Source organism: Leptomonas pyrrhocoris (genome assembly GCF_001293395.1).
Source record: "Leptomonas pyrrhocoris isolate H10 chromosome Unknown, whole genome shotgun sequence".
Taxonomy (NCBI): domain Eukaryota; phylum Euglenozoa; class Kinetoplastea; order Trypanosomatida; family Trypanosomatidae; genus Leptomonas; species Leptomonas pyrrhocoris.
The window spans coordinates 780022-807354 of record NW_015438365.1 but is presented as its reverse complement, the minus strand read 5'-3'; the positions used below and the strand labels follow the sequence as shown (position 1 = coordinate 807354).

Here is a 27333-nt window from a genome sequence, read left to right as displayed (position 1 = left end):
GGCAAGAACAACAATGGCGCGGTCGTGGTGGTGGTGGTGGAGTGTGTGTACGTGTGTGCGTGGACGGACAGCGCGCGCGCCTCAGAAGGTAGTTTGAGTAACAGTAGAGGTATGCACACCAATGCACGTTGTCCGCACGACGCGCGGCGCACACGAGGGTACGCCGCGCGAGTAGGCAGTCAATTCCAAAGCGTACGTCATCACACGCGCACGCGCTCTCCGTCGCTCCTCCGCACACACCACAAGCACTGTGATGGAAGCAAAGTTGCCGGTTGATTTGTGGCTTCGGTAATTCTGTATGATGCCGTTGGAACCGAATTTCTGTCGGTTGTGGAAGAGATGGAAAAACAAGTAGCAATCAAACGGAGAAAGTTGAACAGATGAGAGGAAGTTGGCAGGGGGACCAAAATTGTATTTGTTGCAGAGATGGCACGAGCTGCTGCTCTCCTCGATTCGATGTTCTGGCGGGATGAGGCTGGGGCGTGCCGTACTGCGCAGTGCCCAAAAAATTGAGACACTACTCTCTCTCTTGTTGTTGGCGAAGTGTTGTCGTGGGACAGAACACGTTCTTCCAAAATTAAAAAAAACGGCTGGGTTGGTTGAACTGCTGCATCAGGAAACAAATGCGGTTGAGGCTTCTTGAACAGGAACGAAAGTCGTTGTGGGTGAGCAGTCGGTCAATTTGTTTTTCTTTTGAGGTCCTCTTAGGCGTCTACCGAGGATTAAGAAAAGAATAGTTACGTATTGTCCGCCTAAAGGTGGGCCATGAATAAGCTGTCTGCGGTTCTCTCTCGTTGGACTTTGTGGTGTGGTTTCGCTTCCACGTTACTGTTGGCTGCACTCTACACGCACGATGGTTGAAAAAAAAGGGGAAGACGACTCTCTCGCACACGCGCCTGCGCACACTCACAGCACTACGACGTTGCGAGGGAAGACGGCTTCCACAAACAAGCAAAGCACACCAGCGGTGGAGAAGGAGAGAAGAAACCGTGAAAGCACACCAACCCCGCCAAAGAAGAATGAGCGATGTTAACATTGAACAGTTGGAGCGATGTATGATGAAAACAAGAAGGAACAAAGAAGAGTAAAACGCAACCGCAAAAGACAAACAAACGATTTTTTGTCACAACGAACCACCGTGCTTGGGGGAGGGGGAGGGGGGTTGATCCACGTCGAGGAAAGAAAAACAATAAAAACAAATAATAATAAAAAGGTGGTCGTGCGAAAGGGACGATGGCGTGTCGCCACAAAGCTAGATAAACTCAGAGAAGGGGAGGAAAGAAAGACCCTGTCCACATAACACTCCTTTCTCTGCTGTCTTTACAAACATAGCGTAAACAACCGGTGGGTGCTTTTTGATTGTGTTTGCATTTTGTCGCCCTGTTGCCTTTTTCCAGCTTCTGCCCGTTGTGAGTTCGGCTTCTAGTGAAATAGAAAGGGGAGGCCCAAAAAGAGGATAACAATAGTAATGCGTGCACCGAGTTAGTGCTTGGAGGTGTGCAGGACCAAATCCAGCACCTTGTTCGAGTACCCCGTCTCGTTATCGTACCATGCCACGAGCTTCACGAAGTGCTCATTGAGCGAGATGCCAGCCTTCGCGTCAAAGACAGAGGTCAGCGCGACGCCATTGAAGTCGGTCGACACCACCGCGTCCTCCGTGTACCCCAGAATACCCTTCATCTCCCCCTCCGCCGCGGCCTTGACGGTGGCGCAGATCTCCGCGTATGTGGCAGGTTTCTCCAGACGCACCGTCAGGTCCACCACGGACACGTTCGCCGTCGGCACACGGAAGGCCATGCCAGTCAGCTTACCCTTCAGCGCAGGGTACACCTTGCCCACGGCCTTCGCCGCGCCGGTCGAAGAGGGAATGATATTCTGCGCGGCACCACGTCCGCCACGCCAGTCCTTCATCGACGGACCGTCAACCGTCTTCTGCGTGGCCGTTGTGGCGTGCACCGTCGTCATGAGGCCCTCCACGATGCCGTACTTCTCGTGCACCACCTTCGCCAGCGGAGCGAGACAGTTGGTGGTGCACGACGCGTTCGAAACAATCGCCTCGCCTTTGTACGCGGCGTGGTTGACGCCCATCACGTACATCGGCGTGTCATCCTTCGGCGGACCCGTCATAATCACCCGCTTCGCACCGGCCTGAATGTGCTTCTGGGCCGTCTCGTGGGTGAGAAAGAGGCCGGTGGACTCCACGACGACTTCGGCGCCGATGTCACCCCACTTTAGATTGGCGGGGTCGCGCTCGCTGGTGATGCGGATGGTCTTGCCATTCACGACAAGCGCGCCGTCCTTGGTCTCCACCGTGCCGTCGAAGCGGCCGTGGGTGGAGTCGTACTTCAGCATATAGGCCATGTACTCCGCGTCGAGCACGTCGTTAATGCCGACGATTTCAATGTCAGGCCGCGACTGAGCGGCGCGGAAGACGATGCGGCCGATGCGGCCAAAACCGTTGATGCCAATCTTCACCATTGCCTTTTTTACTTTATATTTTCGTTTTTAATCAAACGCACACTCGTCGACGAAGGATGAAGGCGGGAAGAAAGATGAAGACGAGGAAACTCGTTGGTTTGAGGAGCAGAAATTCACTGTGAAACCATAAAAACAAGAAAGAGGCTGGATAAGCAGCAATGGCAAAGCGTGTGCGTGTGAGTGTGTTTTCTGGCAGAAACCCCAAGCAGCCAAAATGGAGGAGGGCGAGGGAGGAGAAATGAGAAAAAAAAAGAACGAAAGGGAGCGCTGGTGTACATCAATGAGACAACGTCACATTTCTTCGGGCAAAAAGTGCGTTAACACCGGCACAAACTCTTTCAAGGCAGCGCTGCACCAATGCGCACAGTTCCAAAGCGAGTACTCACTAATAATAATAAAAACAAGAACCTACAACTGTTTTGCTTCCGACAACCGTGCTTTGTGTGGTTATTTTCATTTTATTATTATTTTTACTTAAATCGCACGGATACAGTTGTATCAATAACAAGGTCGGATGTAACGATGTGTCACGCCAACAAGAAGAGAAAACAAAACAAAGAAAACACTTCGAATCGCTCAGTTACTTCCGTGTACAACAACAACAATAAAAGATAGTGGCTGTAGCTGCACTCTTTAGAGAAAGACAAGTAAAGAAATATATATGTTGAAGAAAATGCTGCTAGGCGTCGACACTGCTCACCTTCATTACCATTTTTTAAAAGCAAGTAAACGGCAATTCTTTTTTGGCTTTTTTTGAGGGGGGGGGGAAGAAAGAAAATCGGCAAAGTCAAAAATGGCGCACCTAGGTACGCGTAAAAAGGTCATGATCGCTAAACAGTCTTACAAAAGCACATGAGTATCGACTATTGTGTTGGTGCACTAAGCTCTGACGAATAAACATGAAAAAAACGGTGTGTCACACACAATCGAAACAGATGATCCCTTTTACTGCTTCCTTGAGAGGTGTGTTTCGTTATGTTTCCCGACAGATGACAGGCACAGACGGCTGGAGCTCGCTTCCCTTTTCACTTGCGGTGACGCTCGCAGAAAGCAGGAAGGCGCTCCATCACCTCCTCAATCACCTTGCGCTCCCGCACGAAGCACACGCGGAAGAAGCCTGGCATAAACATGTACGTCCCCGGCACCACCTGCACGTTCTCCTCGTCCTCCAGTGCTTTGTAGAATTCCACGTCATTCGTGAAGTCCTTAAACTGATCGAAGTGCACCTTCACCATGATGTACAGCGCACCTTGCGGCTCCGCGCATGACAGGCCGTGGCATCTGCGCAGGCCCTCCACGAACAGCTTCGCGTTGGTCTCTAGTTCCATCATGTTGCGCGCGTAGTAGTCCTTCGGGGTGTTCTTCAGTATCTCCGGCATCGCGTGCTGCGCGATCGCGTTGGGCCCCAGCGTGTGCATCGAGAGGTTGTGCATGCCCTTCAGCACATCCGCAGCGTAGCCCGCCTCGTCGATCAGCAACACCCACCCCACACGCCAACCGGGTAACATAAAGTTCTTGGCGAGGCCGCAGATGATAAAGCGCGGCACGGGCGACTTGAACTGCGCGACTGACGTGAAGACCTGACCAGTGAAGACCATGCCGCAGTAGATCTCGTCGGAGATGATGGGCAGCTTCAGCTCCTCGCACAGCCGCACGATGTCCTCGACGTGTTGGCGGCTCCAGTTGCTGCCGCACGGGTTGGACGGGTTGTTTAGCACGATGGCCCGTGTGCGGTCATCGACGAGGCGGCGAATCTCGTCCAGGTCGAGCTCCCAGTTCTTTTCCGGCTGGAGGTTGTAAAAGCGATCTTCAATGCTGAAGGTGCGGCAGCAGAAGGCGTAGGCTGGAAATCCCGGCGCAGGAATGAGTATGTTGTCGCCCTCGTTGCACAGCGCGGTGATACTGCTGATGATAGCCTCTGCGCCACCCGTCGTCAGTACCACGTTCTCGCCCTTGACGGCCGTTTGGTTTTCCGTCGCAAAGTTGTTTGCCCACCACTCCGCCGCCGCGTTACAGGCAGTCGGCATGCCCCATGTACGCTGATAGCTGTACTTGGTGGCGATGCCAGCGTTTTTGTCAAAGGCCTTCAAAGCCACCGCCGTCGTCTTGAGATTTCCGTCGAAGGTAGGGTCGCCGATGGAAAGCTTCAGCTGCGTCTTGTCCTTGCACGCGGACTGACGCATGAACACCTTGTTCATTTCACTGTTACCCGCCGTGGAGGCAGGCGACACAGGGAACTTCTTCGCCGCGCGTGGGTCCGCCATGTTTACAGTTTTGCTTTCGTCTTCGAAAAGATTGCTCCTCTCTCTAGCCGTGGTGGCAGGCTGTGCAGTCACGAAGGGGTGTGATAAGGCGCGTTCGATAGATGGCGGGGTGAGTTGTCGTCGGCGGTACACCACAAAACAAAGTCAACGATGGAAGAGATTAAGAAACAGCAGTAACAACAACAGATGAGTTTACGAAATAGTGGTGGTAGCGCTAGAAGCTGTTGGGCGGCAGTACGATTGGAGGCGAAGGGAAAAGAAAGAGATAAACAGCGTGCGTTGTGTGTGCAGAAGGCAGAAAGAGGAAAGAATATATTTTCTGTTCGATAGAACAGAGGAGGGGATGGAGGTGTCGGCGGCTCACAGCGCACGTGAATATCAGCACGGCAGGACCGTACGGCATGCATTCGATCATCTCCCTCTTTCTGGAAGAAACACACACACACACAGACACAGGGCGATCAACAAGATTGTTAGCGCCGCGCAGAGCTGGCGAAAGATCCAAACCCGAAAAAAAAAAGAAAACACCAACTACCAATCCTTCAACGCGTTTGGCTGTCGCTTTACTTCAGGTCTAAAACTTGAAACGCACGAACATGCTGCGATGCAGCTGTAGTGTGCATCCCCACAAAAGAAGCAACAACACAAAGTCTACACGAGTGAAGCAGAACCGTTGGCCATATGCATAATGCCTCTCCTCCTCCTCAAGGAAAAAAAAGGAAGCCTTCCTTGTGCGCGTGAGAGTCGTGCCCCAGCTGAATAGGCAAAAAAACGTCTCTCAGCTGCACGCTGGATGAATACCAGGGCGAGCCAGAAAGGAAGTATGCGCGAGGCATAAAGGTCCATCCTTCGAATAGACTGAAGCACCGACTCGCACACACACACACACACGTTCTCAGCACACCATGTCATGCTACGGCTCAGACGCAGCGACGGGGACGCATGAGCGCTGCAACCACCGCAGCAGTCGTTCTGCCCACGGAAGCGGACACAGCATCGCCATCGGAGATATCAGCGTCGTGGTCCACGACGAGGCGTAGCAGTAGCGCTCCTGACCGCGGCAGATGGCAGCCATGCAACACGCCACCGCCCGATCCAGCTCAGCGTTGCGCTTCTGCAAGTTCAATGTGTAGCCCTCACGTGGCGATGAAGATGCCCGCGCAGCGCGGGCACCACTCCCACTACCGCTAGACGATGCAGCGACGTCATCACGATCTGGCGTAGTCGATGATGAGCTCGGCGCGTTCCGCATGGAAGAAGCGGGTGCCAGCAGCGAGTTCAGCGCAGTCGGAATGCCGTTTTGAACGTCGTTGAGACACAGTAGCGTCGTGCGCACTTCGCGAGCGCGCTGCACTCCTCGGCCAACAACAGGACCACTACCCTCACCAGTCCCGGTTGTCGCCGCAGTGTTGCTGCTGCTGCCGCCGCCGCTGGAGGTACCCTTACACTTTTCACCTGCAGCAGCGTCCTTTCTTCCAGCAGAAGACTGCGTGTACATCGCGCGTTCCTGTGCGATCCACGCGCGCATCGAGTAATGTAGTCCTACCATACCCCACTGCGAGGCGGCGTAGTCCGGCGCGTGTGCAGCCACCACGTAGTTGCCCGCCGCGCAAACAATGTTCACAACTTGGGCGTAGTCGTCGCGGTGACGAGCTGACTGCGATACGGCACCGCTGTCTGCCGTGGACATCAGCGACGGCAGCAGCTGCCGAACAACGAGCAGGGGCGAGACAAAGTTGGTCTGAACGACGCGATCAATCGAGTCGTCGTTGCGGTCGTGCAGCGGCTTTGACGGGTATGCATGCGCGGCGTTGATGATCACATCTACCGGGCCGTCAATCTCCTTCGCGGCGCGCTGCACCTGCATCCGCGAGGACGCATCCACTGCGGTGATGACAAAATGATTGCCAAAGTAGCTGCTGCTACTGCTGCTACTTGCAGAGTCTGGGACAGCCACCACCACGCGCTGCACCTCCACCTGCAGTTCCTGCAGCTTAATGCGACTATAGTCCCACGCCACAACGCGAGCACCGCAGGCGTAGAGTTGGATGCACAGACGGCGGCCCACCTCGCTGCACGCCCCTGTCACGACGACGGTTGCACCGGCGAGACGGCGCGGGCGGTAGGCGAAGATGGTGTACACCCACCAAATAAGCCCCAGCGTCCCACAAATGAATGAAAGAAGAATCATTCGGAAGGAAAGAGAGAACAGCAGGAGGTTGTCCTTTGCGAGTACTTTGGTTATTGTCTCTACTGCGTGTGGATGACACAAGAAGGCAAAGAAGCGTCTCGATGCGGAAAAAGTACGGTGTGAAAGAAGATGGTAGAGCACGGAAGAATATGAGTTGTGAGGTACGTGTAGATTGCTGTGCAAAGGCAATAAGAGGAGTATTAAAAATATAAATATATATGTTTGTGTTGATGAAGACGAGCAACAGAAAAGAGACGCGTCGGGTCTTCTCTTCTTTTTGGAAGAAAAGAACCACAACACACTTTGTACAATGAGTCTTCCTTCCTTCCTTCACAAAAACCTCCTGAACTTAATGGTACGATGTAGACAGACAATGGGAACGAAGAAGCGGAGATGTTAAAAAGCAGGTGGGCGTCAGAGGTGCCGCACAGCAACGTGAATTCCCTTTTTTTTTCTTGCCTAATAAACTAATGCCGAAGCAGAAGAGCTCAACACGAGGCCACCGCGCAAGCGGAAGGAAATCGTTGGTGTTTCCTTTTGCCCTTCGCTTTTCGACGAGGCATGAGGGACGGGGGGTGGGGTGGGGCGTTCGTCTTGTCCGCCCGTGTGGAAAAACAACAAGAACACCTCTGCGCCCCAAGAAGTGACCTTTTCGGAATAAGAAATGGTGGTAAGCAGTAATGTGAAAAGCGAAAAAGAAGTCACTTGTACATACATAAAAGAAAGACAACAAGAAGGAAGAAAGATCAAAACTCCGTGCGTTCTACGGTGGCATCGGCGGCGACAGCAGACGCCAGGGAGTCACGTATGAAGGCGCGGGAGCCGAGGTCCGCCGCGCGTACCGGCTCCGGTATGCGATGTCGCAGCATTGTCACAATCAGCGCCGTGGCCACCGCGAATCCCACGCAGTGCCCCGGCGAAACAAAGATGCTTTTTTTGACACTGTTCAAATGACTGTGCACCGCGTAGCCGTACAGCTGCGCCGGGGAGGAAGTGCCGACCAAAGGCAGCACGCACGGCGGTGTTGAAGTGGGCAAGGGAGACATCGAAGCGTCAACCACAGCGTCCTTCAGAAAAGCCGCCTCGACAGCTTCACGACTGATGCCATCCATCTGCAGCACCTTTTTCGAACACCCGATCGTGGGGATGTCAAGCGTCACCCCAAGGTGGGTTGCGAGCCCACACCGACGTGGGTGATGAACACCGTTGCCGTCCACCACGAGTAGCTGCGGCATCGTGTGCATCGCCGTCAACTCGTCCCGCACCTTTTCGAAAAGCTCGCGAATGGGTTCAATTTCACGGAAGGCCAGGAAGGTGGAGATGTACGGCTCCCGCAGGGTGCAGCGGTGCATATAGGTCTTGACCAGTTCCAACGAAGGGTAGCGGAGAATGACGAGGCAGGCGATGCCATCGTTTGTGTTGGGAATGAAGGAGATGTCAACGCCCCCAATGCATGTTAACGCAGGCAACACAGAAGAAGAGGAAAGGGAAGAGGGAGACTGCACAGCAAAATGCTCTTTGTCTTCTCCCTCCTCTTTTATACGTTGCTGCTGTTGCTGCTGGAGCTGCTCACCGTACCGAATTTGCTGCGCAACATCCCACCGCAGTTGACGACGGAGAGCTGTCCAGTAGGGCGAAGAAGACGAAGAGTCATTTCCACTGGGGTCTTCGACGGCAGCAGCTGTGGTGGTCTCCTGCGAACCCATCAACGCGGCCTCCAATCCCGCCAGTGAGAATCGTTTATGGACGTAATTTTCGTCGAACGCACCAGCTTGGCGGAGGGGAGTATCTGCGCACCCATACAGCTCACTGCCCGGCACCTCGGTGCACCGACCAAGGCGGAGCTGCACTTGCGTCCACGTCGCTTTCTTTTCCACGAGTCGAGCATCGGAAACGGACGTATCTGCGTTATCGGGAGTTTCGTGGCGTATTGGGTCCATGTTTGGGCCGTGCATCTCGCTTAAAAAACGACCAACAGCTCTGTTTTTGCGGGGAAAGCTCAAAATAGAATGTGGAACGAGCACTCCCTAGCAAAAAGAAAAAGGAAAGTGGTTGGTCTGTGAGGTGATGACTAATCCAAGCGCATCTGGAAACTTGGAAAAAAAACCAGGTATATCAAATGTCCTCTAAACAAGCAGATTAAGTAGATAACCGAATGCAAAAGGAAAATGGGCTGCGAAAAAGCGCGGGTGCAAAAGCTCATGTACCGCAGAGAGCGCGCGAGCACAAGCATCGACGCACGGCTATTAGTCCTCTTCTGCAGCAAAGGGGCGAGGCATAACGCTCCGTATGACACATCGTGACGCTGCTCAGTGCTGCAAATCACGTGGTGCTCCTCCACCTTGTAGCGAATCCCCCTCTAAGAAAAATACAAGCAGTAAGTCCACAACATCTTTCACAACTTGCTCTGTTTTTTGTAATGTTGTCTCTGCTCCTGATGTTTATGGGGAGCAAAGGAGGAAACAAATCAGGTTACTCAGTTGTGATGCATACCCGAATGACAGCCAATGAGGCTGGATTATGATAGAAATAAAACACTCTCGTACCCCCCCCCTAAAAAAAAAACGGAATCGTTAACATAGATGGACAAAGAGCTCGTCGCCGTTCAGAGCAAAACACGCGTTTTCCTCCCGCGAAAGAACAGGAGATGCTTCTGTGGCGCCATCAGGACGCCTACAACGCAAGACCAGTGAGATTCTATAAAGTGAAATCCTCTTTTCTTTCTGTTCTTTCCTTTTGACTTCGCTTCCTTCTCTCGACGAGGTTTACTAACTTAGCGTACGGAAGAGAGATACGGGCAAACACCTTAGTGCTCCCCCCCCCTCCCCCGGTCGACCGGACCGCACATTTTCTAGGCGGCCGCATTAACAATGAAAAAGACGGTAAGAGAACTCGTCCCATTCAGCAAGAAAAAAAAAATACACGAAGGGAAAGCCAGTTCAACACCTCTCTCTTTCTTATTTGATGTTGTCGGAGGACGATCTTTTGACGGTGTCACGCATCTTTCGCGGCCCATCCATTTCCGCACCTTCGGCCCGAATGGGGCATGGCGAACTCATGACAGAGATGCGGGGGAAAGCGAAAAGCAAAGCGGAAATACAAGTGCAGTGCACCATGCCATTCAAATAAGTTTGGCTGACACAGAGAAACGGACGTCCATCCCCGCCCTCCCTGCAAAAAGAAGATAGTTTATCAAGAGGAAACAGCCCACGGCTCACCGCCTTTCCTGTCAACGGACCATTCATGCGATGCTATCAGAAATGAAATTCGTTTTTTTAAATATTATTTTTCCTTTTTGATTTTTTGTTGTGGTGGTGTTGATTGCGTCGCGCCACCCACGACTGCTCGAAGCGCGAGCTTCAAAGCGGCAGAGAGGCTGGTACGTGTGCGTGTGTGTGTGTGTGCGTGTGTCACTCATCACAAATTCGACGGCACCTTCGCCGGCTGTGACAGCTGCGTACCAAACCCAAGGCACCCAATCAGATTCAGGTTCACGCTGCGCACCTGACGCAGGAAGGTGGTGCGGCTGATGAACTTGTACGGCCGCTCCATCGTGTGCTCGTACAGGCGTGCCTGCAGCGCCTGCACACGCGCCGGGTCCTCAAAGTAGAAGGAATTCAGGGCGATAGTATCACCCATGAGCACACACGTCAGCGGCATAAACTGCATCGTCGATTCAGCGCAGAAGCCCATCAAGTTCTTGTAGAGGCGGTCCATGGCGGCGATGGCGGCAGGGTCAGCTCCGCTCTTGGCGAGCTTTGCTACCTCAGGTGCAGTCTTGCCAAAGTGCGGCGACGTCGATGACGTCTTCGTCCCGTCAAACTCATAAGCGTAGTTGAACTGCAGACCGTTGCCGTTCGTCGCCGACTCCCAGTGCGGGGCCACTGCCGGTGTAATCTCCGGCCGCTTGGAGGCCTGAAAGGTGGCAAGCGTCTGCGCGTATTCGCCCTCGCTGCCCGCGCACCACGCAATTGACGTCGAGCCGCCCTCGAGCGGGAGGACGACGTAGCTGTCGGAGACGCCCATGTAGTGGATGAGCGAGGAGCCGAGCCCCGTGCCAGGAGCCGCAATGAGGCAGCGGCCCTTTCCAAGCGTCGTACCCGGCGCCTTGCCATCCGACATGGCGTCCCACTGGCTCCCTTTCCACATCACCGTGAAGTACTTGGAGAGCAGACCGGTGTTACTGAGGGCCAGCACGCCGTAGCCACCGGCCTCGAGGTCGTTCAACAGGGCGCTGCGGCCCTTCGGAAACAGTTCTGCCGGGTAGTCCTCCACGTTGGCGATGCCTTTCAAGTTGTTGAAGGGGCCGGCGACTTTGCTGTTCGTCACCGGGCCTGGCACACTCACCGCTCCCGACGTGATGCGCGAGAAGAAGGCGGCGCCCCGGTTCGGCAGCTTCGTCTTGAGCTCGTGCAGCACCAGCTCGAAGAACTCCACCAGCTGCCGCACATCCTTCTTGGTGACCTTGAAGCGGACGTAGGTGACCTGCAAACCGCGGCCGCGCTTCGTTGACTGTGCGAAGCCGATGCGGGCGTTTGTGCCGCCGATGTCGCACACCGCGTAAATTGGGCCGGTAGACCACGACGCGGCGCCGAGGGTGGCGGCGAGCTCGCTAAGCTCGATCTCTTCTGTCTGCGCCATATGGGTAAGGAGTTTGAAAAGCCAGCGTGCCAAAAACAGAAAGGTCTATCAAGGAAGAAAAAAGAGGCAAGTTACTTCACAAGACTAGTTCCGTCGCTTTCTTTTCCTTTTGTGTTCCTTACATAAAATGGTGTGCGGATGCGTACAGGAGATCAGAGGAAGTTGCACCTTGTAATTCGGAAATCAATGCAGCACACCGAGTCCTAAAAGCCGGTGTGGCGTTACTGAAGTCTTACCACGCGCGCAAAAAAAAAAAACGAGTTCCGGTGTGTGTGGGAGAGGGGGGAGAGAGAGGAGAGGAAAACAGCGAAAATGCTATGAGGATTACAGTAGCCCATACTGATTTCCCCTGTGTGCTTGTGAACGATCACATACGCCAAGGTGGCATTCGTTGGCTCTGATGACGAGAGCTTCGCCGTAGGACAAAAACGCGCCTTTTTGTTTTCCTTTTGCCATTTAGCTTTCGTGCCGCCTTCTCTGATTTAGATCACTCATCTGCCACCCACGCATCTACGGCTCCTTCTTATTATTTTCTTAACAGTTTGTCTTTTTAAAAGAGAGGCTCCTCCGCCCGTCCTTGAGTGTGAACAGGAAACGACGACCCCCCTCCCCCTCCCTTCAAAAGAAAAAACAAGAACTCCATGCAACGTGCAGGACACCACAAATGCAGCAGACCGCGACATTTCCTTTTTTTTTCTCCCTTTTCGCCATCAACCAGAAAACGACGCACTCCAACCCTTCACCCGATCTTCATCCGAAAGCAAAATAAAAAAGTTCACTCCAAAAGCCACAAGCCGGATCAGACGGCACCGCCCCCCACCCGACGCACACACACGACAACGGCAGTACTCACAACAAGAACCACAGAGCAGGAAAAAAAAAACACACCGATACGCACACACCCAGAGACGTACGCATATGCACATCGACTACACCTTTTTGATACCCAGCGTCGGATTCGAGAAGCCCATCCGCTTCGTCGACGTCGACGAGTACAGGTTGTGAAACTTCTTCTTCATCCCCTTCGTCGACATCAACCCCGGCACCGTCGGGTTCTTGATGGAGCGCTCCACATCCGCGCTGTAGGACTGCCCGTTGCGGTGCGTCTCCATCGACAAGTTGTCCGCCGCGTAGAACTGGTCCTGCTGCTTGTGCTCGCTCGTCACGCCGCCGCCGCCGGAGCTCGCCGTGGTGCGCCGGCTCTTATGCAGCTCCTCCAGCCCTTTGAAGTACTGCCGAATGCGGTCCGTCTGCACCCAGTTGTACGCAAAGTGCTCCATCGTCTGCTTGGTGGAGTAGGTGGTGGGATCGTAGTTCTCCTGGTACGCCTTGGGCCGGAATCGCTGAGAGCGGAACCAGAAGGGGTTGCCGAAGCGAGGGTACAGCCCAATGCGGATCGCCTGCGCCTTCGCGATGCGCAGCCTCACCACCGCCTCGGGGTTCAGCGGCATGATATCCTGCGGGTACATGTGTCCAGTGCGGGTGAGGAAGCGCGAGATCGTGGCAGGGTTCTTGTAATTCAGCTTCATGTACACATCCGGCGCGGGCCGCTGAAAGCCTTGCGGGTCCTTGTCCTCCATGTCGAAGGGCTGCGCGTTGCGGAACTGTTGCAGCGCGATGTCGCCCACGGTGTCCCCCACGCGCCACCGGGTGAGGTTCGTGAAGAGGTGCTCATCGGGGAAGCGGTGGTAGTGCAGCTGCACCTGCTGACTGAAGAGCCAGCCCTCACGTCCACGCTTGCGGCCACGGTAGGCCGGCTTTTCGTGAGGAGTCGTGTGGAAGGGCTGGGCGTCCTCTTTGGTCAGCAAATGGATGTACTCGCTCCACGGCTGGCGGCAGACGGCGAACTGCGACAGCGCCGTCGCGTACACCGGGGCGTTGCGGGCCGCAACGGGAATGCGGTTCATGACCGAACAAGTGGTGAGCTGATTGGTAGCGGCATAAGAAGTAGAGATAGTTTGGGGAACAAGAAGAAAGAAAGAATGCAGATAGACACAGAACAGAAGAAAAAACCAGATGTGAGGACAACATTAATGGAGCAGCCGGAGGACATGGCGTCATTCGGTCGAAGGGGGAAAGGAAGAAAGACTATGCTATTCAGATTGAGCGATGAGTTGTCTGATGATGATCGCAGCAGCGGAGAGGCAGGATGGAGTCGTTTTCTAACTGTGCTGTTTACCGAGTGTTTATCGACTGTATGGAAGCAGTTTGACACAGAGCATGTGTACAGATGTACACAGCTACAAAGCAAAAAAAAACTTGCTGGCTCTATTGATTTTTTTTTTGTTGGGTTGACACGGCGGTTGACAGCGCCTTCTGCCTGTTCGATGGTATTCTCTCTCTCACGCTGCGGCTGCGTTGTCGTCCGACCTCTCCGCCTCCGCCGCGCTGGTGTCGTGTTCAGAGCCGTCCTTTTCCTCTCGAGGAAGTCCTTTCACGGGCAAAGCTGCGTTTGTATGTTTTGTGTCAATCAGAGGCGCAGCACTCCGCTGGGCTTCTTCGTGAGCACTTGCCAGAACCTGCCCTATCGCGGCTACTTCAGCGCTACGCTGTTCGTCGCCCAAGGTCATTGACGTCCTCGTGTCGTCAGCGTCTGCAGCGCTCGGCTCTCCCACGGTCGCGATTGCCTCCTCCAGCAGTCTCCCAGACAAAGCTGCTCTGTGCTGCGCCTCCACCAGCAACGCTGTCCCGCGCTCCACCTCCTGCACGCGTTCCAGGAGCAGCTGATTTTGTCGCATTGTGGCGATCTGCAATCGACGGACTTCGCGGCTGCGTCGGCGCTCCTCGGCGTCGTCGAGCTGACGCAGCAGCTGCGGCTCCGTGGACCGGCTCGTGACGAAGGGGACGCTGTCACTGTAGGTGCGCATGCAATGGTGTGCGAACTGCAAGAGCCACAGTGACAGTCCCAGCACCACACCGCCGACGAGGTGCCAGAAATACATCACCTGCAGATGCTGGGCGATTTGCTTGATCAAGTGAGGCACGTAGGCGATGACCTGCGGTACACGCGCGGCGGCGAGGAGGTCAGAGGCCACCAACGAGCGCGGTGCCGCAGCGGCAACCCAATGCGTCATTCGTCGGGGCGAAAGAAAAGGAAAATCAGACGCCCAGGACCAGGTCTGCCGGAGCGGCGCAGTTACCGCCTCCCACATTTTGCACAGCACCAGTCCTGTCCACACGTCCACTGTCAGCAGCATTGCGATCAGCAGAGCAGCCATGCACGTGCACACACACGCGGCATAAAACTGATGCTGATTGGCGCGTCGACGCAACGCGCCCGTCATCTGGCCCAGCAGCACATCACGCCCTATCGCCTCCTGCGAGTGCTGCAGTCCTCCTCGCAGACGTGCTGCTTTCGAGAGAACCCGTAAGCCAGGTATCGTCCACGAAAGCAACGTGAAGATCACGTACCACAAGCCGGCCAGTATGCACACGGAGCAAAGCACTGAAAGCTGCATGGAGAGAACAGCGGCGGCCGTCGTGTCGGCATGCGAATAGGGAGACAGCTTGGAGGTGTCCGCGATCTGTCGCGATGGGGGGCCGTGGGCGTGCGTGTGAACGGCGGTGAGGACCTCCAAGGTGTAATTCAGCTTTGCCGACTGCTCTGCGCAGGTGAGACGTGCGTCGGCCTGCTGCAGCCAGTTCGAGATGGCGATGAGGAAGGCTTCGACATCGTTGGAGGACGGGGGAGTCGCCACTTCAGAGGAGGTACTTAGGGGAGACGTGTGGGACATGAGGAAGGTGAAAGAATGCTGTGACGAGCAGTTTGGTGCTGTTGTGCTTTCGAGCCCTGTATCTTCTTTCTTCGTCAACCGAAGGTATGCAGTTGCATCTGCAGCCGCGACGTGAGTAGGTAAAATGGATGGACGTTGACGCCGGTAAATGCACAAGCGAAAGTATGGTACAGAAGCCGAGTGGAGTACAGAAAGAGAGGCGCGTGAGAGAGAGAGCGAGAAAGAGAGACGATTGAAATGCATGCTCCACAGACCCACAACTGCTTGTGAGAAACAGAAGAGCGCAAACGACTGCGCTTCGCTCCAAAGCACGGTCAGACTTCCTCGTTCTGTCCACACAGGAGCAGCAGCCGCAAAAAAAAAAAGACACGAAAGGAGAAGAGTAGAGCCGATGGCGTACGACTCATAAGGAAAAACAACAGCCCCGTCTCCAAGAAAAGTCAGGAGTGATCCTCCCTTCAAACGCAGCAGTCCTACTCCATCCATAATCTGCTGTTGCTTGTACCGCAGCCGTGCCATGTGTACTTTTTGCGGAGTCTGCGAGCGACACTCCATGGTGGACGATGAATGCTGCCTTCTCTCTGTGTGTGTTTTCCTTAAAGTTGATATCAAAAGAGTTTTCTTTTTCTTTCATTGTGGCGGCTGACACTGTCCCTGTGTTTAAAAAACAGCGTATCAGCACGCCGACACATAGGAGTCCAAGAAAAAACGACAACAAACGTCGCTCCCTGGTTCTCTCGTTTCCCGGTCGTCTTCATTTTTATCCCCAACCAAGAAAAACGAAGGAGACCGGGAAAAAAAAACCAAAAACCTGACGTTGCAGCCGTTGTATCATTGTAAGCTCTTGGTGCACTGCACCGGCGTCATTTTTCTTTTCCTTTTGAGTTGGTCTGCGTAAACCAAGAAGAGCGAAGGAGAAGAGAAGAAAAAAACAAGGGAAAGAAGAGTCCTCAAAGTATCTCGTTGGGCTTTAATAACTGCTATGCTTGTCTTTGTTCTCCACCGCTGACGTTGCCATCTCTTTGACCTACGTCCTCAGGAAGGACGAGAAAACAAAAAAGCACAGTCAAATATTATAATAATAAAGAAAAAAGAAAAGCTGCTGTTTCAGAAAGAGAGTTCTTCTTCTTTTTTATTAGCTTCTGAATCGAAGCGAGAAAAAGTCTAGCGCAAGGAGACAGCGAAGAATAAGCAAGGAGACGGCATACACGCAGCGCAGAAACACTCACGCCGCACGCAAGCGCACAAGGGTAGCCGTCCCGATGAGTATAAACTACTACTGTTTTGGAAAGACGAGGAAAACAAACCACCACTAACAACAACAACAACAAAAAGAATGAGCTCCTGCGTGTTATGCTTGAGATCGGATATAGAAACCTATCAAAAATATTTACTTAAAAGAACGTAGAAAAGAAGCGGAAAAGGAAGAGAACAATATCTTTGAGATGATATCATATGCGCAGTGAAAAGGTATAACTGTGCCAAGAAACCGTGTGAGCCCTATCAGGAACAAGAGAGAGATGGGTACACCGATTGAAGTAAAAAAAAGGGATTAAAAAAAAACCCACACTATTTAAAAAAAAAAGAGAAGAAGCCAAACAACAAAAAAAGGCAAACAGAAAAGAATAGATAATCAGCGCCACACACAACGATCCTGGCTCACCATGATCACACTCTGCATGGGGCGTTGTGGTTCGGCAGATGGAGCGGACACAACTGTAGCCATTTCCTATTTCTTTTTTTGTTCTCCTCCTTCCATCTTTCCTGCCTCACGTTTACCTTCCAACGTGAGACGACGAGAGAATATAGAAGTAAAGGTGAGGCGTTATAATACGAAACAATTTATTGATGGGGAAAGAAGGCAGAATAATAATAATAATAATAATAAAGAAAATCGTTAGTGTCCAGAAACGAAATACTGACGATACTGGTTTGAAAACCACTTTTCATGGAGAAGCACCCGCGTATGCAGAGAGGAGGGAGGAGTGCCGATTTTTCTTCTTAAAAACAATAATAAAACAACAACTGTGTGAGAGAAACTGAAACGGGAATAACACTGAAAAAAAGAAACGTGAAGAGAAGAGAAGTCGTCGGAGTGAGGTTTCGAGAAAGAGAGAAGAAAAAAAAAACGTAAACCAAAAGCGACCGGAGAGGGAAAAGAATTGATGGAACAAGAGCAAAAAAGAATAATGCGAGAGGTGATTTTGGGGGAGTAAGCTTGAAACGGAACCACACGAAGGATGCGACGAGCATAGGAAACAGAGGTGTCTGCTACACTTCACGTCACTTAACCCCGTTAACAACACCAAAAGGACAACATATGCACGAGAAACCACGAATTACATGTGTGTCCTCTCATCCTCAAAGTGCGCGAAAGGCCAAAACGAAGAAAAAAAGGTGGAGTCGGCTTCGTTGTTATTGTTGTTGTCGATACACGCTGGTGAGAGCAACAAGGCACGCACGAGCGTGACAGAGGCCTGGCGGACGAAACGCAATGATTACTATTACGGAATTAAACTGTCTGTAGAGAAAAAAGAGAAATTTGAACGGTACGGCTAAACAGAAACCGAGGGAGGGGGGAAATCGACGCAGAAAGAAAGAAAGAAAGAAAGGGGGAAAAGGGAGAAAAAAAACACCGTTCTCGTTATAGCAAACCAACCTGCAATCCAGAAGAAGGACATGCTGTTTGCCGTTGTTGGGGTCACGCGTTACATTGCCGATGTTTGCACGACACTAAAAACTCAAGAGCAAAAAGTGGTGCAAATATAGTCGTGAGAGAGACCATAAGAAAAGAGAGGAACGTAAAGGAGAAGAGTAGGTTGGAGTCCTGGAAAAAAGGGAGGCGGAAAGACAATGAACAAGCATGGGGTGCACTTCAACAACTACGGCGCGTTTCGAGTGAAGCACAAAACAAAAAAAAAGGAAAAAGAAAAACAAAAGAAAAAGGGATGTGGGGAAAATAATCATTGTGAAAAAAAAAAGCTGAAAAAAGGGAAACGAAAACCTGAATGTTGAAATGCCGACGTAAACCAACACCATGACAACGAAGATGAGGGAAGAAGGAACGAACAAACAAAAATAAGCAAGAGATCAAAAGGAGAAGTAGAAGAAGCGGGAACAAGATTTTTCTTTCTTTCGTCCGGAGTTGGTCAAGCGAAAAAAAAAATGGCGAAATATATAAAGAGAGAGTGTGTGTAACACGATGAGGGACAAACACACAAACACGAAAACAAAGAAAGCACACGCCTGCGCATACCGTATTGCGTTGCATCGACATGGTTATTCAACACCGTCGTACATTAGCGTACCACAGTTGAGACGCTGAAGATAGGAGAAAAAAGAGTCAATTTCGAAAGAGAGAGAGTAGCATATAAAAATTTTTAAAAAAGGGAGGAGAGGGGAATGCATGTAGCACAACCTTTTAATCAAACTTCTTCTCGGTTTTTTGGTGCCTCTACATCCCTTTACGATCTCGCATGGCGCAAAACAACGACAACAGCCACGCCCGCAGCTCTCGTTGGTCTTCGCTCTTCCTTTCGCCTTTTCTCTCGCTCACAACTCCACACGCGTTATTTGACCGGCGGTAGGTGTCGCTGCTCCGCTAGAGGCGCCGCTGCTTCACCTGCTGCCCCGTGAAGCCCGCCGCGACCCCACCCGGTGCGACGTGCGAGCGCCGACGCAGCGCCGCACTGATGCTGTAAAACATCGACCCCTTCTCCTCCGCCGTCATCTTCGTGGAGCATTCCGAGGTGCGACGCAGTTCATTCAACAGCTCACGCAGGTACTCGTTCTCCGTGAAGAGCGCATGCGCGGAGGGGCGATGGTCCGGGTTCTGACTCAGAAGCTGAACACACACGCCACGCAGCGCCTGCGAGTACGTAGGCGGCAAAGGGGCGTACTCGGCCTCGTGGACTTTGCGGCGCAGGTCGTTGCGATTGGACGCAACGAAGGGTCCCACAAGCGCCATCAGCTCGTACAAGATCACGCCCAGTGCCCACATCTCACTCTCCAAGGAATAGCGTTCCCCACGCAGCGCCTCCGGACTCAAGTAGTAGGGCGTGCCGCAGCCAGTGGCGGCCACGCGGTCGCACACCGGCTCCGGGTACTTGCGCGCAAACCCGAAGTCGCCGAGCTTGACGACGCCCGTGCTGCTGAGCATCACGTTCTCCGGCTTCAGGTCGTGGTGGAGGATGTTGCGCTGGTGCAGGTGATCGACAGCCATGCAGAGCTGCAGAAAAATGAAGGCGACCTCCGTCTCGCTGAAGTGGTGGGCAATGGCACGGCGGCGGCGAATCTCGTGGCGGAGGTCGCCGCAGTCGACGTACTCCATCAGCAGCAGGTCCTCGCCGTGCTCGCCCTTCTCGACGCCCTCGAGACGCACGATAAACGGCGAGCTGCACTCCAGCATGCACGCCACTTCGTTGCTGATGTGCGTTGAGGGTGGTGTGGGAGGGGAGCTGACGGCACTGATGGGGCCGCCTGTAAGGGGAGACACGACGTCAGCAGCAGCGGAAGCAGCATCGAGGCCCGCGCGTCTCACATACTGTCTCGTGAGTTGCTGTTGCTGCTGTCCCCGTGTGCGTGTGTGACGAACAGAGGCGCTCCAGTTCGGGTCATAAGTTGCTCTAACCGCCAGCAGACGGCGCTGCACACAGTTCTCGACGAGGAAGACGCGCCCGTACTTGCCACGGCCCAGCTCACCGCGCAGTGCGTAGGTGGGCCCGGTGGAGGCGCCGCTGATGAAGAGCTTCATTCTGTCCTTGATGGCGGATTCGACCTCGTTGGCGGTGGGACGGCTGATCGCTGCTGCTGCTGCTGACGCCTTCACTTCGACGGGAGAGGCCACGGTTGCTGTAGTGGGGGCAGCGGCCAGACCGCCGTGGTGCAGAGAGACCGCAGCGGCAGCTGCTATGGAAGGAGGGAGTAAAAACCGGGTCAGCTTCTCGCTGCTTCGCTGAGTTGGCGGCTTTGGACGTGGCTGAGAAAGGGTGCGAGCGGCATCGTCGTTGAGGCACGGCGCATCTCCAGCCGCGTCATCGCAGTTCATGAAGTATTCCGACGGAAGGGCAACGATAGCGGTCCGCATTTGTTCTCGCTCCGTTTTGCGTCGTTGTATGTGTATCGCCTCACAGGCGCCAAAGCCGCCGCCGAACGCTGTCCGAAGGAAGAAGAAAAAAGATATCTATATATATCGCGAAGCGGTAGATTCGGTGTGTGGACCGCGAAATCAGGAAGCACAAGAAAAGCACGACTGCAATTTAGAAAAATAAGAAAAGAAAACAAAAACAATGGGGAACTTTTGCTTTTAGGGGCCTGAACAAGAACAAAAATACAAACAAAACGAGAAGGGAAGGGTGGAAGGACAAGAGGGGGGGGGGACGGATAAGGGAGGATAGAAATCAGAACAAACAAGCAAGTGAAAAATACGTAAAAGTAATAAAAGCCCACCAGAACAACAAGAGAAAAAAGAAATGCGAGAGAACCGAATTAAGAGAAAATGTAAAACTTTGGGGAAAAAGCAGACACAAATACACTCAGATGTGCAGGAGCACGAAAACAGATTATTCGTGGAAAAAAAAGACGCGTTTAGGTTTATGTTGTTTTTCCGACCACTAAGTTGGTTTCAGCACTAGTAAAAACGTAAGAGTGATCTGATGGTGTATCACTCATTAAAATACTTCTTTTTTTTATTTTTATAGAGAGACCTTCCGAAGAAAAGAGCAGAGAGATAAAGAAGAAGAAAAATGAAAATAGCTAATGCTGAGAAGCCATCGCAGTTTTATCCTTTCACAGGTGAGACTGAGAAACAACGTGCGGCAACTTTAATTGAAACAATTGAGTAGAAAAACCAGGAAAAAGAGGGAAAGAAGCGCAAGAGCAGCCTCCAATCAGTTGAGGTGATACAACGTCCGTGAATCAAGCTGCAAGAAAAAGAACTGTATTTGTATTTCAACAACAAAGAAAAAGAGATGTAGCTACCAGCGATATATCGCGCAGAAGAAGCATATACCGATATATATGTAGGGTATTCCGCAATCCGACCTTTCTCAAAAAAAAAGGTTTAGGGAACGCAACACACAACGAAGAAAAAGGCAAGAAGCTGAGGAGGCGGAATATCATAACAGCAATAATAGCACTAAAACAGCCGTCCAACCTTTCCAGTTTCTTCGCCTCGAAACCAACGCTGCAGTCCAAGAGGGCAAACACAAATAGTAATAATAGCGAGAGGTATAGCAAAATCACAGCGTGTCCCGGGAGGGGGTGGGAGTGGGGGGGGGGGGGTGGGTAAGAGAGGGGAAGGCGAGACAGATATATATATACACGAAAGCGAGGTGGATGAAGAGCGGAAGCGCGGCCGCCACCGTTGTGGAGCACCAGCGGCGCTTTGACACTGAGACGTTTTCCAAAATGAAAAGAGGCAAAAGCACAAAAAAAGAAAAGGGAAACAATATGAAGGCGCTGTTAGGAAATAAAAATTATTCTTCGAAGCACGAGGCGGGGAAAAAAATAGGACGTTAGAAAACCCCCTCCTCGAGCCGCAGTTGCGTCAGCGAATAACATGTGCCACTTTATCAAAACCGGCTTCTTCCTTTTCTTCGCCGTACACTTGCGTGAATAGTTCAAAAACTGCCTGCGAGAAGGACACGCGTGCGTTATGGCAGTAACAGCGTCTAGAACCTTTGAATGAGTTTGTTTGTTTGTTTGTTTGTTTTTTTGCGTAAAAATTGTGTCAATTCAAGCGCTGTGAACCGTGAAGTACACCGCACCTGCGCTGCTGAGTTTCCGAATCTCTGGTGTTTCAGGGAAGTGAAATACGGTAGTCTCTCAAAATAATAATAATAATAATAATCAAGAGATACTCGCAGTGAATAATACGAGAGAGACAGGTATTGCAGCACACTGTCGTACCACACCGGAGTTGAGAAGCAAAAAAAAAAAAATGCGTATCCACGCTGCGCACTCAAATGGAAGAAAGCAGAAGAGGCGGTATAAATATATATAAATATATATACAACTATCGGGGGGCGGGGGGTGGAACGGAAGATCGAAAAGGCAGAAGGAAAGATCAGAAACTGTGCGCGGCGAAATTCGTTTTCTCCGGATTCTTTTTCTTTTCGGCTTCCCTTCGCAGAAGTACTGGGAATCAAAAAAGAAGCAACGGCAGAGATCAACCACGGCAATTCGCTCCTATGCGTGCCACGGAACGAAGATACAAAGATTTAAGTAGGGAAGAGAAAAAAGGGAGAAATAGGGGGAGAGCTGCCTAAAAAAGCGCAATATAGATATAATAATAATAATAAAGCGATTATGTCGGTTGAAAAAGTGGGAAAGTGTACTCTTTGGTTACTCTGAGAGGTCCGACCTTGTGACCGATGCGGGACGACAGAGAGTAGGTGGCAGCAACTGCAGTACATACGCGCATATGCACACACACACACACAGACACACATGAATTCGCGGTGGACAGGAATAGAAAGCGAGGAAGCGCGTTGGTGTGCAAAGGCAAAAGGCAGTTCAAAGAGAAGAGAATTGTGAAAGCGAACGTGAAGAAGAGGGGTAAAGTCGAGCCCGCTTTACAAATACAAATGAGGCACCAGTAGAGTGCCTATCCTTTCTTTACTTTCCCTTCTTTCAGTTTCATGGAAGTATTGCTGCGGCGACAAGTATGTCGGGAATGTTGAAACGAAGCTGCGCGCTCAACGCGGAAGAAGCCTTTGCTTTTCTCCGTTTCGAAGATTGATAAAGCGTAAATGGGAAAATCATCAAGAGCCGAAAACACCAACGTGAGAGAGATGGTACGTTGAGGCAACACATCGTGCCCAAGTGAAGCAGGCAGTGTACATCCTTACAAAAAAAAAAATGACTTTCTTCAAGATAAAGCGAATCAAACGTACGCAAAGAGAAGACAAGAATTTTTTCTTACGTTGTGCATAGAATCAGCCCTCCGAGCTGTCTGCCGCTTACGTCGAGGTTGCTGCTGTTGTGGCTGCGACGGAGAAATCGTGTGGCGTTGCCTCGGTGCCAACCTCCGTCGCGGGATGCAAAAACAGTGACTCCCCTGCCCCATCCACGGAGGGCGACTCTGACGGCCCCGTCTTCACGCCACCCACCGCCGGAGCAGAATTCGGCAGCGCACTCTCCAGCATGCGCACTACTCCTGGAATCGACGACGCCTGCTCGTGGCGCTGCGCGCTCGAGAGGCTGCTCCAGACACCGCGGAACACGCGAAACTTGTGTTCCGCCTCTGCCGTCGCGCCGGCCTTCAGCAACGTCATGGCGTAGTTCAAGTAAACGAGAAAGTCGTCCTGCATTGTCAGGGCGTGATCATAGGCACGGCAGGCATTGGGCAGGTCCTTCATCTCCCCCAGGCATATCCCCAGCAGCATGTACGCCGGCGCGTACGCGTCGTGTAAGCTGATTGCAGCGTTCAGGCATTGCAGCGCGGAGCAGTAGCGTCCCATCGTCATGAACACCACGCCGAGGTTGTAGTGACTGATCCAGTCGAAGGGGCACAGGAAAACGGACCTCCGCAGGCACGCCACCGCCGCGTAGAGGTTCCGCTTCCCAATAAAGCACGCCCCAATGTTGTTCCACACCTGCGAGGAGTCCGGCTGCTGGTTCACCACAATGCGGTACTTCGTCAGCGCCACGTCGTAGTCCCCGCTGTCCTGAATGATGCTGGAAGCTGCGACCAAAGCGTCGACGTGGGTGGGACTCAGCGTCAGACAACGACCAAGGTAATCGAAGGCGGCGGCAGGGTTGCCTTGCTGCAGATACAGCGTGCCCAGCATGGCCAACAAGTCCGGGTTGGTCGGGGAGACGGTGACGGCCTCAATGTACACGTCCATCGCGGTCGCGTAGTTCTTGGCGAGCAGGGCGGCCTTGCCGAGCTGCACATACGCACAGTCATGCCGCTGAATCGCGATGGACTGCAGAAACGAGTCAATCGCCTTGTCATAGCGTCGGCGGTACATATGGCAGAGGCCGATGTGATAGTCGACTTCCCAGTCCTCGCCCAGCCCTTTGGCGACGCGAATACTCGCGGCCTCTTGGAAGGACTGGATGGCTTCCTCGTGTCGACCTAAAAGATGAAGGGCGCGCCCCAGCTGGGTGCGGCTGGCTGCGTTCTCTGGGCTGATGAGCACCGCTGTTTGCAGCAGCCCGAGCGACTCCGTCAGCGCCCCTTCCATCCGCTTCAGCAGACCTTTTACGTAGAGGGCGTATTCGCAGGTGCCCTCCGTCTCGCGCAGCTCGGCCTCGATCACCTGCATGCAGTTGCTGTACTCTTGTCGCACGTACAAGATGTGAATGAGCCAATTGCGACGCTCACGAATAGCCTGCAGCTGCTGCGCGAGTTCCTGCTGTGGTGTGGGGGATGCGGTACCGTTGAGGTTGTGGCCGCTGCCCGTCACGGTGAGACCGCCGTTGCGGCTCATCGGCGACACCGGCAACGTGCCAGAGGACGTGATGGTCTGCATTAACAAGAAGCAGTCTCCTTTTTCCGTTTTTTTTTTAAGGGTATTTGCGCTTCTACGTGAATGCAACGAAGAAAACAAGAAAAGATGACGAATACAATGAAGAGGGGCAACTGTGTTTCCTTGTTCTGCCCACCTTTTGAGGAGTGAATAACGGTGCAAACGTCTGTGCTTAAGCGAAGCAGCTCGCAAGCACCTTTTCTTCACACGCAACAGAGCGCGCAGGAGTAACACAAACGATAATACAAGCACACACACACACACACACACACACACCAACACACACGCGACAGAAATAATGCGGTGGGGAGATTGAAGTAGTTCAGCGGCGGTTTTGTACTTGAAAACCTCCTTATCATAAATACTTTTTTCCTGGTTGACGTGAGGTTATGCAAGAGCGCGACGGTCGAATCGCTTCAACGCGGAAGAAAGCAGCGACCATGAAGGTCGGAGGAGCAGAAAGGGTAAGGTGGAAGACACATGCAGAGCTATAAGTGGGGAAGATAGGTGGTGGTTCTTTTTCTTCTTTTCTACTGCGACGGTGATGATGAGGAAAGCCGTTGGTTGAAATTGCAGCATTCCCAGCTAAGCCTGTAAACACCGGTCGCGGCAAGCGGAGCACGACATGTAGAAAACTGTTCCTTGAAGAAAAAAGAAAGAAAAAAGGTTGGAATGAGAGGCGAAAAATGTCGCACTCTATCAAGCGTCAGGGGAGGGGTGGGGACGGAGGGAGGAAAGAGGCCCCTCCTCCGACTCCTCTGTTATATATATATTGAAATACTTTTTAGTAGATAGAATTATTGATTTTCGATTTTGTTGTCATCATCGTTAATTAATCGCTTTCTTTTACGACCAAATCGGTACGCCCTGTCATGCCGTGACGTCGGGCAAAACAATCTATGGAGAGCTCAACCAGTCAATAATAAATATTGATAGGAATAATGGCACTGAAAGCCAAGGAAAAGCAGGCCAGCGGGTGCCGCAAAGGACACACACAAGACACGCAAGACACACTTAGAGGCTTGCTCACGTAATCAACCTTCACAGCAACAAAAAGGAAGGAAGTAGAAGGAGAGAGAGAGAGGAAAGAATCACGCCAAAGAAAACCACAGATGCTGCTTTTGCGTTGTTGTTGTTTTTGAGCCTCTCACCAATGTTGCAGGTTTTATCGTTAAAAGAAAGAAAAAGAGATACAGCATTGAACCACGTAAAAACAAACAAGAAAGAAAGAACGGCCTACTTCTCCTTGCAGTACAACTAATGCGCAAACAACCGCTCTGCCAACTTGCAAAGAGCAGGCAACACACATTAGCCAAGAAAACAGCCCGGTTTCCATCTACAAGGAGCTCGTCATGGCCAGCACTTCCTCCACGACAATCTTCCTCACCCGTTCGTAACACAGCTGAAGGTTGTCATTCACAATGTAGTAGTCAAAAAAGTTTTCATTTTTCTGCGCCCACTGCATCCACTGCATGTTGAGCTCCATGCGCATGCGAAAGGACTCCTCCGTCTCGCTGTTGCGCTCGCGCAGCCGTTCCTCCAGCACCTGCATGCTGGGAGGCGCAATGAAGATCACCATGCACCGCATCAGCCGATTGGCGTTCGGCATCGACAAGGCGGGCGGTACGGCAGGGAGCGCCGTGTAGTGCTTCAGCTGCACCGCGGACACGTCGAGCCGCGGCACCCGCCACACCACGTCCGGCCGGTCTGCGGTGATGGTCGCCGGCAGCACCTCCACGTACCTCCTGTTCACTGCCACAGGAGGAGCAGCAACTGGAGCAGAAGCAGCTGTTGTGGTGGTCGCCTTCGTAGCTTGCGTCTTTGCGCGCGACGTCATGACAGGTCTGGCGTCAACAACGACGTGAGCGCAGTAGCGCCGCATGTGAATGGCCCCCAGCAGGTCCGTGTCCATCAACACGACTTTATTATTGCTGAGCACTGTGTGCAGCGCCTTCTTGCTGGTCCCGTACACGTTGCCCACACTCTTGCTTCCCGCTGTCTCTTGTGAGGGAGAGGAAGAGGCGGGGGAGGACAGCCGGGAGTACTCAATCATCGCACCGGCGTTGACGAGGGCCTTGAAATCTTCGAGCGACACAAAGTGGTAGTGCGTCCCATCGACCTCGCCGTTGCGTGGCGCACGCGTGGTGTGGCTGACGCTAAACTCGAACAAGTCCGGCCACTCCTGCTGCAGCTGCGTAATAATGGTCGTCTTCCCGCAGCCGCTGGGGCCGACGAAGAGAAGAACATCCACCAAACGCTTCATCGTGACGGTGCCGTTGCGCACCGCAGCACCGGACTTGCTGCTAGGAGGGCTCATCTTACTTGGTGTTCTCGGATGCTGCACAATCAGAGCAACCGTTCTGCGTCGACTCTTTCCCTCTCTTCTCCTCTTGGGCGTGAACCCACTACTTTTGAAGAAGAAAAGTGGAGCAATATGAAGAATACTAGCAGCAGATGAGGAAACCAAAACGAACGCAGCAGAGAGGCCTCACAAGAAATACTAACGTTGATGAGAACACCAAAAAACAACAACAACTAAGAGACGCAAG

At 52.6% G+C, this 27333-nt stretch overlaps 11 protein-coding genes across 12 annotated transcripts; all 11 read right to left on the bottom strand.

Moving 5' to 3' along the window:
- Positions 1-1482: 1482 nt before the first annotated feature.
- Positions 1483-2669, bottom strand: ABB37_05177 (glyceraldehyde 3-phosphate dehydrogenase cytosolic; the record flags this gene model as incomplete). Its single annotated transcript, XM_015803120.1, has 1 exon — positions 1483-2669. The coding sequence occupies exon 1, from the start codon at positions 2476-2478 to the stop codon at positions 1483-1485; it is 996 nt and encodes a 331-aa protein (XP_015658636.1). The 5' UTR covers positions 2479-2669.
- An 834-nt stretch (positions 2670-3503) lies between these two features.
- Positions 3504-4965, bottom strand: ABB37_05176 (putative tyrosine aminotransferase putativeL-tyrosine:2-oxoglutarate aminotransferase; the record flags this gene model as incomplete). The annotated part of the gene is made up of 1 exon (XM_015803119.1): positions 3504-4965. Exon 1 carries the CDS (start codon positions 4740-4742, stop codon positions 3504-3506), a length of 1239 nt encoding a protein of 412 aa, XP_015658635.1. The 5' UTR covers positions 4743-4965.
- A 690-nt stretch (positions 4966-5655) lies between these two features.
- Positions 5656-7283, bottom strand: ABB37_05175 (hypothetical protein; the record flags this gene model as incomplete). Of its 2 annotated transcripts, none has more annotated exons than XM_015803117.1 (1): positions 5656-7283. In XM_015803117.1, exon 1 carries the CDS (start codon positions 6931-6933, stop codon positions 5656-5658), a length of 1278 nt encoding a protein of 425 aa, XP_015658633.1. In that variant the 5' UTR covers positions 6934-7283. The 2 variants fall into 2 exon arrangements, with proteins under 2 accessions (XP_015658633.1, XP_015658634.1); XM_015803118.1 differs by having other exon boundaries at positions 5656-7278.
- A 396-nt stretch (positions 7284-7679) lies between these two features.
- On the bottom strand, positions 7680-9061 carry ABB37_05174 (putative endonuclease V; the record flags this gene model as incomplete). Its single annotated transcript, XM_015803116.1, has 1 exon — positions 7680-9061. The coding sequence occupies exon 1, from the start codon at positions 8871-8873 to the stop codon at positions 7680-7682; it is 1194 nt and encodes a 397-aa protein (XP_015658632.1). The 5' UTR covers positions 8874-9061.
- Positions 9062-10350: 1289 nt separating this feature from the next.
- ABB37_05173 (glucokinase 1-like protein) lies at positions 10351-11807 on the bottom strand (the record flags this gene model as incomplete). Its single annotated transcript, XM_015803115.1, has 1 exon — positions 10351-11807. The coding sequence occupies exon 1, from the start codon at positions 11572-11574 to the stop codon at positions 10351-10353; it is 1224 nt and encodes a 407-aa protein (XP_015658631.1). The 5' UTR covers positions 11575-11807.
- A 696-nt stretch (positions 11808-12503) lies between these two features.
- ABB37_05172 (mitochondrial edited mRNA stability factor 1 subunit) lies at positions 12504-13501 on the bottom strand (the record flags this gene model as incomplete). The annotated part of the gene is made up of 1 exon (XM_015803114.1): positions 12504-13501. Exon 1 carries the CDS (start codon positions 13479-13481, stop codon positions 12504-12506), a length of 978 nt encoding a protein of 325 aa, XP_015658630.1. The 5' UTR covers positions 13482-13501.
- A 415-nt stretch (positions 13502-13916) lies between these two features.
- Positions 13917-15408, bottom strand: ABB37_05171 (hypothetical protein; the record flags this gene model as incomplete). The annotated part of the gene is made up of 1 exon (XM_015803113.1): positions 13917-15408. The coding sequence occupies exon 1, from the start codon at positions 15306-15308 to the stop codon at positions 13917-13919; it is 1392 nt and encodes a 463-aa protein (XP_015658629.1). The 5' UTR covers positions 15309-15408.
- Positions 15409-18183: 2775 nt separating this feature from the next.
- Positions 18184-18585, bottom strand: ABB37_05170 (hypothetical protein; the record flags this gene model as incomplete). The annotated part of the gene is made up of 1 exon (XM_015803112.1): positions 18184-18585. One exon carries the CDS (start codon positions 18583-18585, stop codon positions 18184-18186), a length of 402 nt encoding a protein of 133 aa, XP_015658628.1.
- Positions 18586-18909: 324 nt separating this feature from the next.
- Positions 18910-20394, bottom strand: ABB37_05169 (putative protein kinase; the record flags this gene model as incomplete). The annotated part of the gene is made up of 1 exon (XM_015803111.1): positions 18910-20394. The coding sequence occupies one exon, from the start codon at positions 20392-20394 to the stop codon at positions 18910-18912; it is 1485 nt and encodes a 494-aa protein (XP_015658627.1).
- Positions 20395-23269: 2875 nt separating this feature from the next.
- ABB37_05168 (hypothetical protein) lies at positions 23270-25200 on the bottom strand (the record flags this gene model as incomplete). The annotated part of the gene is made up of 1 exon (XM_015803110.1): positions 23270-25200. Exon 1 carries the CDS (start codon positions 24785-24787, stop codon positions 23270-23272), a length of 1518 nt encoding a protein of 505 aa, XP_015658626.1. The 5' UTR covers positions 24788-25200.
- Positions 25201-26120: 920 nt separating this feature from the next.
- Positions 26121-27101, bottom strand: ABB37_05167 (guanylate kinase-like protein; the record flags this gene model as incomplete). The annotated part of the gene is made up of 1 exon (XM_015803109.1): positions 26121-27101. One exon carries the CDS (start codon positions 27099-27101, stop codon positions 26121-26123), a length of 981 nt encoding a protein of 326 aa, XP_015658625.1.
- Positions 27102-27333: the final 232 nt, after the last annotated feature.